This window comes from Musa acuminata, chromosome BXJ2-1 (genome assembly GCF_036884655.1).
Source record: "Musa acuminata AAA Group cultivar baxijiao chromosome BXJ2-1, Cavendish_Baxijiao_AAA, whole genome shotgun sequence".
NCBI classification, from domain to species: domain Eukaryota; kingdom Viridiplantae; phylum Streptophyta; class Magnoliopsida; order Zingiberales; family Musaceae; genus Musa; species Musa acuminata.
Window position 1 is genome coordinate 39,538,221 of NC_088338.1, and position 10,430 is coordinate 39,548,650.

The following is a 10,430-nucleotide window of genomic DNA, read 5'->3' on the forward strand; positions in this document are numbered from 1 at the left end:
GACTCGTATTAGAGGACTAGAGTGAGCATACAATTAATAAGGTAGATGATAGTTTGAAAGATTGCAGACCAAAAGGTTGCTGGCATGGAGGCTCGATGTAGAAGTGTGAGACCAATTTTTACGATAGGTCGATATTTACATTCAATAGAGCCAACTAGTTGAGAGATGTGTGGGGGTGACTTAAGGTGTTGGATGCCACAGGTTAAGAGGTAGGATGTGAGGGCTGATATTCACCTCCGCCATAAGAGTAGACTGTTTTAATTATAGATTAAAAGAAGTTTTCGACTAAATTTTTAAAGTCGGTGAAGATTGTTATAACTTCTGAATTATGATGGAGAGGGTATATCCATGTGTACTTAGTAAAATAGTCTATAAAAATGATATAAAATCTAAAGTTGTCAAAAGAAGTGACGGGAGTAAGGCCCCAAACATCAGTATAAATAATTTCAAATGGTTTAGAACATGATATGGAGGAAATGCCAAAAGGGAGAATATGACTTTTATTACTGAGACAAGCATCATAATAAGTCATAATGTTATTATTTTTAAGAGTAGGAAGAGAATAATGAGAAAGTAATTTATTTGGATAGAGAGTAAGGGATGACCAAGACGACGACACCACACATCAATTGAAGCTACAACTGAGGCATAAACAATGGGCTGTTTTATTTGTGGAACTGATGGCCATTCATAAACATTGTCCTTACTGTGGCCTCGGACCAAGGATACCTCTGTGCTCAAATCCTTAATAAGAAAAGAGTTAGGAAAGAATACAATGGAGGTATTATTTTGTTTGCAAAATTGAGAAATGGAAATGAGATTTCATTTAATATGAGGTGCACACAAAATATCATCGAGTATAAAAATTGTAGTAGGTGAATTAAGTATTGTGGAACCAGTATGAGTAATAGGAATTTCTTTACTATCACCGATGATGATGTCGTCATTTCCACTATAGTCATTGTGGATGGACAAGTTCTGTAGATAAGAGGTGATATGGTGGGATGCGCCAAAGTCCACGATCCAAATATGTTCACTAGTATTTAGAGTAGTCGTGAGATTAGCTTGAGGCCAATGTGATTGAGCAAGAAGCTTGGGTCGAGATCGACAGACCTTTACAGAGTGATCGACTTTATTACATAGTTGGCAAACAACTCTTTGTTGGTTTGTGTCGTGAGGGCGTTAGGACTACTGATGATTAAAGTAGCCACCTTGGTTGTTGTGATTGAAATGTTGATGATGTGGAGGAGGGATGGTTTGTTTGGAGCTCATAGGTTCAGAAGGCATCTTGGTCAAACCTTTGTTGACAATCTTGTTATACGAATTGTCTTTCCTCATAGATTTTTGACTGACTTGAGCTGTGATGGATGGTCCTGGCAATTTGTCCTCGTGCTTTAGATATTTCTCAAAGTCAGTCAGCTTGTCATAGAATTCTTCGAATAACATTGGTGAATCACTGCTTGTATTGTTGATGTCAATTCCTTGTACTCGTCTCATAGACCGTTGAGGATATAAACAGTAACTTCTTCATCACTGAGGGAATGACCTATCAAGGCCAAGTTATCGATGATAATCTTTATGTTGTGTAGATAATTAGTAACAGTACTTCCCTCTTATTTTGTTTTCACGAGACTGGATAGGAGACTAAACATGCAAGTGCGTGAACGATTTTCCAGGGTGGTTTACAACTTGCACCAGGCTTCAGTAGCAGTGTCACATGAAGATATAAGTAGGGCGAGGGATCCAACAACCGATACTTGAATTGCTTGGAGGATGAGATGATCTTGACGTAACCATAGTTTGTGGTCCGGATTTGGTACTAGACTAGGTGCTCCTGGGATGTTGAGCATCGCTGATGGAGAACAAAGAGAGCCATTGACATAGCCTAGAAGATCATAGCCAAATAGGAGATTAGAGAATTGAGCATGCTAGGATGTGTAGTTGCCACTTTTGGATAATTTGAAGGGGATGAGGGTTGCTTCATTGATGGAGATAAGGCCTATATGTGAAAAAGTACTATGGTTCCCTACGGGAACAATAACTAGAGCATCAGAGGTAGATGATGAGGACATATAGAAGATATGTAACAATATATGGGAGCAAGTAGAAGTTTGCAGCGATGATAATGATCAGGGAGGAAGAAGTGTTGGTGCAGATCAATGTCACATGAGGTGGGTTGTTGGCGAATGAGGTCTTTGTTGAAGGAGTTTAGCTCTGTGCAATATTATGTAAAGCTACGTATCTCTATGCAGCAGTTCTATAGTTAGGAATATGGAGTTCTGCAGTTAGGAATCTGGGCAATGAAGTGCGTGCTTCGTCATCGAAGATCACTATTGTACTTTGCAAAGCAGCGATGCAGTGATAAGTAGCACTTTGTGTAGCAGCGATGGGCAGCAAGTGGCGTGGAAGTGGTTCTGGATGCTACTCATCGAGGTGAAGAAGGTGGTGCAGGATGTAGTGGCTCCCCCTGGTAGCGTGGCAATGATAGGAATTCGATCACTGAATGATCCGATCACTGATTAGAGGCAGTGAGAGGAAACTGCAATGATTGTCCGGTAACAACAGAAAGACCTCTGAGTAGATCAGTGAAGCAGAGAAAGTCCAGCGAGGGGAAGGAAGAAGTTTAGGGAGGGAAGAGATGGTAGTCCTGCATTGAGATGAGGTCCTCTCTAAAGGTGAGGGCTCTAACGACCACGTCTGCAAAGAGGGCAACCCGATGGTGCGGTCAAGGTGGTTGACGTTGAGAAAGCCGTCGGGGGATGAACAACGGCGAGTGCATTGGCGGAGCCCAAGGGCACAGTAGGCAAGGAAGTGCTGGGCCTGGTCCAGCGCGTGGAAGCAGAGCAGGTCGCAATAGAGAAGACAACACAAGAGTTGAAGATAAGAGGTGGAGGAGAACATGATCCTGTGGGTGAGCGACGAGCAATTAGAGCAGAGGATGCTGATGGTTCCAGAGCAGAGGATTCGGTGACAGGGCACTAGCAGTGGTGGAAGGTGGGAGGTGAGCGATGTTGGGTTGGCAGCCCACAAATTCAGCCCATAGTGGGCTTAGGCAGCCCACACCCCCTCTTAATGTAACCCTAATTAACATTAGGGGGGGTGTGGTGGCTGCGTTTTAGAGGCAAAAAAAGGCATAAATTGAGTAGCAACGTGGGAGAAGGTAACAGCCATGGGATTCCAAAGAAAATGAGGAAAACAAGGCAGAAAAGAAAGAGAAAGAAAGGGAAGAAGACAAGGACAACACAGAGAGGATGTTCTCAATCATCTAGTAGTGTTCTCATCTCAGGTTAGATTAAATCTACAGTAGACTTTTGCTTTGATTACTTGGGGAGGTTTTAGATATCGTGGACAGTGACGTGATCCTTGTATCCCAGTTGTTCTCTTGTGATTGTTGCTAGGGTTTGGGGCAAGAGATTAAGATTTGTATATTCACTATTCTCTTAGTGGATTATCTCTAGTTTGCCTCATAGTTTTTACCCTTCACATTGGAGGGGTTTTCCATGTATATCTTGGTATTCTATTTGATTGTGGTTCCATTTAATTTCGCTGCATATCATGGCCTTCTAGTATTTGTTCATATACAAAGATTATTCATGTTTATATCCCCATCAACTGGTATCAGAGCAAGGGTTTTGGTGATTTAAATTTTGTATTTGAACATGGAGGCCAGTAATGTTTCTCGCATGATTAGTTTAAATGGAAATAATTGGATGATATAGAAACCAAGAATGGAAGATCTCTTGTATTGCAAAGATTTGTATAGACCTTTGTAGGGGGATAGTGCAAAACCCACAACTATGACAGATGATGAGTGGAAGAGGTTAGATCGAAAAACAATTGGATTTATTCGATAGTGGCTTGATGATAGTGTCTTTCACCATGTTTCTACTAAAATTTCTGTATATTCTCTTTAGAAAAAGTTGGAAATTCTCTATGAAAGAAAAACAACTAGCAACAAGGCTTTTTTGATCAAAAAACTTGTGAACCTAAAATATAGAGAGGGTGCTTCTATTGCTGAACATTTGAATAAAATACAAAGTATTACTAACTAGTTATCCTCTATGAAAATGTCTCTTGATGATGAGTTGCAGGCTTTGTTACTTCTTAGTTCATTACCAGAAAGTTGGGAGACACTGGTGGTTTCCCTCAATAATTCTGCGTCAGATGGTGTTGTCACTATGAGTCAAGTAACAAGTAGTTTGTTGAATGAGGAGTTGAGAAGGAAGAGTTCGACAACATCTCAGAATGATTCATAGGCACTTATCTCAGAGAATAGAGGAAAGTCAAAGTCTAGAAGCAGTTCACGCATGGGTAGAAGCAAGTCAAAATCAAGAAAAGATATTATTTGCTATAATTGTGGTGAGAAAGGACATTACAAGAACCAATGTAAGCAACCTAAGAAGAGCAAGAAAAAGGGAAAAGAAGTGGAGTCTATAGAGTCAAAAGATAATATCACAACTACAATGTAGAGTGGTGATTATTTGATTTTGTCTCCTTTTGATGATATTTTTTATTGTGTGTGTCAGGATCTTGAGTGGGTGATTGACATAGGTGCTTCTTATCATGCTACACCACGGAGGGAGTTTTTTGCTACATACAGGTCTGAAAATTTTGGTGTTGTCAAGATGGGCAACTATGGCACAACAGACATCATAGGCATGGGTGATATTCATTTAAAGACCAATCTTGGCTGCAAGTTAGTGCTTAAGGATGTGAGACATGTGGTTGACTTGAGGCTAAATTTAATTTCAGTTGGAAGGCTAGATGATGAAGACTATGATAGTAGATTTCACAAAGGGCAATGGAAGCTCAGTAAGGGTTCTCTTGTTATAACTAATAGAAAGAAATGTCATACTTTGTACAGGTTGTAGGCTAAAGCTTATGGTGAGCAGTTAAATGCTACAGAAAAAGACTTCAGCATGGAGTTGTGGCATAGGCGATTGGGACACATGAGCGAGAAGGGACTGCAAGCTCTTTCCAAGAGAGAGGTATTACCAGACCTCAAAGGTATATATCTGAACCCTTGTATTGATTATTTGGCAGGTAAACAACATAGAGTTTCATTTGCTAGTCCTACTTTATCTAGAAAAATGCATGCATTAGACCGTGTTTATACAGATGTATGTGGTCCTTTGAGGACAAAAACTTATGGTGGATCTATTGATATTCTTGGTATAAGTGGTGCACTTTATTTTGTCACTTTTATAGATGATTTTTCTAGGAAAGTTTGGGCTTATGCTTTGAAGACTAAAGATCAGGTGATTAATGTCTTCAAAGAGTTTCATGCTAGGGTTGAAAGGGAGACAGAAAGGAAATTAAAATGCATAAGATCAGATAATGGTGGTGAGTATACAAGATTGTTTAATGACTATTGCAGGTCACATGGGATCCAACATGAGATGACAGTTCCTAGTACACCTCAGCATAATGCAATTGCAAAGAGGATGAACCTTACTATCATGAAAAAAACCAGATGTATGCTTTCACAGGCCAAGCTACCCAAAAGGTTTTGGGATGAGGCTTTGAGGACTGCAGTTGATGTGATCAACTTATCACCATGTACAGCCCTAGATGGTGATGTTACAGAGCATGTATGGTCAGGGAAAGATGTTTCCTACAAATATTTGAGAGTGTTTGGTTGTCATGCATTTACACATGTTCCAGATAATGAGAGGTCCAAGCTGGATGGTAAGACTAAAGAATGTATTTTTCTTGGTTACTCATATGATCATTTTGGTTACAGGTTTTGGGATCCAAAAAAGCAGAAGGTGTTTAGAAGCAGAGATGTAGTCTTCTTTGAGGATCAAACTTTTGAAGATTTGAAGAAGAAGGCACCAGCCAATACTTCTGCAGAAGGATTAGCAGATTGTGACCCAATTACTCCTCTAGTATATCAGGGTGATAGAGGAGATGTGCAAGAAGATAGTGTAGAGCCTGATGTTGATCTACCTGCAAGACATGTTGAGCAAGAAGAAGTTGGAGAGCAACTTCCCACGGAATCTCAGTTGAGATGATCTTCTAGACAACGTCAACCCTCCAGAAGATACTCTACATATGAGTATGTGATGCTTACTGATGCAGGTGAACCAGAGAGTTACTAGGAAGTAGTTGAAAGTGAGCAGAAAGAGAAGTGGTTAGTTGCTATACAGGAAGAGATGGATGCTCTTCAGAAGAACCACACTTATGATTTGGTGCTACTACCAAATGGAATGAAGGCCTTGAAGAATAAGTGGGTTTTCAGGTTGAAGACTCAAGAATATTGTTCTCTAACCAAAGTACAAAGCTAGATTGATTGTGAAAGGCTTTGGTCAAAAGAAAGGTATTGACTTTGAAGAGATTTTTTCTCCTTTTGTTAAAATGTCTTTTATTCGTGTTGTTCTAGGTATTGCTGCTAGCAAGGACTTGGAGGTTGAGCAGTTAGATGTGAAGACAACTTTCCTTCATGGGAATGTGGAGAAAAAAATTTATATGGAGCAACCAGAAGGCTTCAAAGTTAAAGGTAAAGAGAACTTTGTCTGTAAATTGAAGAAGAGCTTGTATAGGTTAAAGCAAGCTCCAAGACAGTGGTATAGAAAGTTTAATTCATTTATGATAGAAAATGGATACAAAAGAATGGCTTCAGATCATTGTATGTACATCAAATGGTTTGGTGAGGATTTTATTATTCTCTTACTTTATGTTGATGACATGCTTATTCTTGGAAAAGATATGTCTAAAATTAATAGATTGAAGAAGGAATTGAGTGAGTCTTTTGCAATGAAGGACATGGGGCCAACAAAGCAAATACTAGGTATGCATATTTCCCATGATAGGAAAAATAAGAAGATTTGGTTGTCACAAGAGAAATACATCGAGAAGATATTGGAAAGATTCAGTATAAGCAATGCAAAACTAGTTGGTTCTCCTCATGCAGGTCATTTCAAGTTGTGCTTATAACAGAGCCCGTCAAGTGATGAGGAGAAGGAGAAATGCAAAAGGTTCCTTATGCTTCAGTAGTTGGAAGTTTAATGTATGCAATGGTATGTACGAAGCCAGACATCGCATATGCAGTTGGTGTTACTAGTAGATTTCTTGTAAATCCAAGCAAAGAGCACTGGGTAGTAGTGAAGTAGATTTTTAGATATCTCAGAGGGAGCTCTAAGGTTTGTTTAAGCTTTTGGGGTGGACCACATGTGTTGACAGGTTACATAGATGCAGATATGGCAAGAGATATAGATACGAGAAAGTCTACTTCAGGTTATGTACTTACTTTTGCAGGGGGAGCTATGTCATGGCAATCCAGGTTGCAAAGGTATATTGCTCTCTCCACCATAGAAGCATAATATATTACTACTATAGAGGTATGCAAAGAAATGTTATGGATGAAAGAATTTTTACAAAAATTGGGGCTGAAATAGGAAAATTATGTGGTGTATTGTGACAGTCAGAATGTTATCCATTTGTGTAAGAACCCAATGTTTCATTCCAAGTCAAAGCATATAGATGTTAGATACCACTGGATTCGAAATGTATTTGAATAGAAGCAGTTGAAGCTTCAGAAAATTCACACAGATAATAACGGAGCAGACATGTTGACAAAAACTTTACCAAAAGAAAGACATGAGATATGCCGACAACTGGTCGGCATGGCTTCACATTGAGGAGTCATGTGACAGCCTCCCTTATGGGCTGAAGGGGGAGGTTGTTGGGTTGGCAGCCCACAAATTCAGCCCATAGTGGGCTTGAGCAACCCACAGCCCACACCCCCTCTTAATGTAACCCTAATTAACATTAGGGGAGGTGTGGTGGCTGCGTTTTGGAGGAAAAAAAAAGGCATAAATAGGGCAGCAACGTGGGAGAAGGTAACAGCCATGAGATTCCAAAGAAAAGGAGAAAAATAAGGCAGAAAAGAAAGAGAAAGAAAGGGAAGAAGACAAGGACAACGCAGAGAGGCTGTTCTCAATCATCTAGCAGTGTTCTCATCTCAGGTTAGATCAAATCTACAGTAGACTCTTGCTGTGATTACTTGGGGAGGTTTTAGATATCGTGGACAGCGACGTGATCTTTGTATCCCAGTTGTTCTCTTGTGATTGTTGCTAGGGTTTAGGGCAAGAGATTGAGATTTGTATATTCATTATTCTCATAGTGGATTATCTCTAGTTTGCCCCATGATTTTTACCCTTCACATTGGAGGGGTTTTCCACGTATATCTTGCTATTCTATTTGATTGTGGTTCCATTTAATTCCGCTGCATATCATGGCCTTTTAGTATTTGTTCATATACAAAGGTTATTCCTGTTTATATTTCCATCAAGCGAAGCCTCACTTGGGAATGTGGCTGCAGCGGCGATGGTCGTTGGCTGGAAGCAGGGGCGAAACTTCATTCTTCTTACTACTCTAATATCATGATAGAATAAGAGTGAAATCGTAAAGACAAAGAAAAAACACACTTCAATTAATGTCATATGGTGTCTACTTATACATGGTGAAAGAGAGGATTTTTCTTTCAGCAGCTTGATTTCCTTGTGCAGTTGAGGAAATCTCTTTATTATCAGAAAGAAATCCCCTGAACACTGCACCTCGATACTGATCCACCTAGTGAAGTTGAGGAAGCAACAACATCACCAAGAGAACTTTCCGGAGCAGAGCAATTCCCCCGATCTTCTGACAACAGGGAGGGGGCAGCGCTGAGAGAAGAAAGGGGCGCACTCCCACTAGTGCCACCACCCGCGCGTGAGAGCACGGAAGTGGTCGATTGCACCCCCGCGGAAGAGGAAGGATGTCGGGGGTGAGGTGCAGCCACATCACTAGAGACCGCTGCTGCCAACGAAGCCTCATCGGCGGCCATGGAAGCCTTTGTTTCGACAGACTCCATTCCCCACGTCAAACGAGAGAGAACCAATATTACTGGTACTCTCCTGTTTCATTTTTTCCTCTGTTAATGCACCTAGAATTATCAAGCTTTTATCATCAAATGTATATGATGATTGGACACAAATTCGGGAGGACTCCAAATTCTTCCATCGTGCTTAGATACAACCCTGTCGATCCCAACATACGCAGAAACAAGATGTACAACCCTGTATGTATGGATAGTTGTTTATCATCAGATTTATTTTAGGTACTAAATAGATATATGTGTTACAGTGAGAACAGTCTCATTACAGCCATGACGTTAGCCCACAATGCAAAACAACAGCAAAAGTCGGTATGATGCTGCCTCATGGGCGCCACCACTAGCAACACAAAACTCAAGGTCTCGACAAGGAAAGATACCGACCGATAGCTAACCCACAAAGATAGAATGAGAAGGACGAGAAGAGCTAGCAAGCAATGAAGGTTCGTGCGACTTCCATCTCCACCACCACGACCACCGTCTCAGCCAGTGAGCTCCTCCTCTTTGTGGGTCTCGATAATGACGTCAGACCTGGGGTAGGCGGCACAGGTGAGCACGTAGCCTGCCTCGATCTGATCGTCGTCGAGGAAGCTGGCGTCCGCCTGGTCCACCTCACCCTTGACGATCTTGCCGGCGCAGGAGGAGCAGGAGCCGGCGCGGCACGAGTACGGCAGGCTGATGCCCGCCTCCTCGGCGTGGTCGAGGATGTACACGTCGTCCGGGCAGTCGAGCTCGAATTCGCCTTCGGGGAGGACCAGCTTCACCTTGTAGGTGGCCATGGCGCGCACTCGCCCCCGCCCGGCGTCGACCCCGAACAGTGGGTGCCCGGCCTTGGACAGGGAGGCCGAGAAGCTGAGGCTTGTGCTCGTATAGCGCCGGGCGAAGCGGGTGCCGAAGGGTGCACTGCAGAGGGCGGCGCAGGCGGAGGCTGCTGCCATGGGGAGAGGGAAGCCGAGAACTGTTGGCTTAGCAGAGAAGACGGATGGAGTGGCTGTAGATGATAATAAGCGAGCGCGTGCAAGCTTAGTAAGTGTTGTAGCGTGGGAAGTTGTCGGGCGTCTGGATCTCGTCGTGACACGTGGCAGAATGTTTGTGGATAGCTTATCACTTTTAGGGTAAGGGTGCAATCTATTGATATCTGAGCAGCCAATCAAAAGTCGGTTGATGAATGGATTGGTAGCCACAGTGCGTTTCTCTTATTTGTCGGTTGGTGAATTCGATCGTATGTTATATTCGTAGTGAAGTATCCATTATAGTTTGATCACATGTTTGGTCGTTTAATTAATTATTTATTTTATTTTAAGTGTACACATTATTTAGGCAAATCACTAAATTTCATGATAAGATGGTATAATTTTTTCTAAAAAAGTTATTTACTTGCAAAGACGAGCATAACGATCTCCGTCTCATTTCAAAGTTGATCGTTAAAAATAAAACCAGAGACCCACTCCAATCTCCAGCACTGATTTCATTTACTAGATTTGACATAATTGAATACGTCTTTAATTACCAAAAAGCTACATCTTCCTGTAGAAATATGTGTATGAGAGTCTAA

The 10,430-nt window shown here is 41.5% G+C and overlaps 1 protein-coding gene across 1 annotated transcript; it reads right to left on the reverse strand.

Moving 5' to 3' along the window:
* Nucleotides 1-9,066: 9,066 nt before the first annotated feature.
* On the reverse strand, nucleotides 9,067-9,881 carry LOC104000604 (ferredoxin-like). The gene has a single exon (XM_009422688.3). The coding sequence runs from the start codon at nucleotides 9,811-9,813 to the stop codon at nucleotides 9,358-9,360; it is 456 nt and encodes a 151-aa protein (XP_009420963.1). The 5' UTR covers nucleotides 9,814-9,881; the 3' UTR covers nucleotides 9,067-9,357.
* Nucleotides 9,882-10,430: the final 549 nt, after the last annotated feature.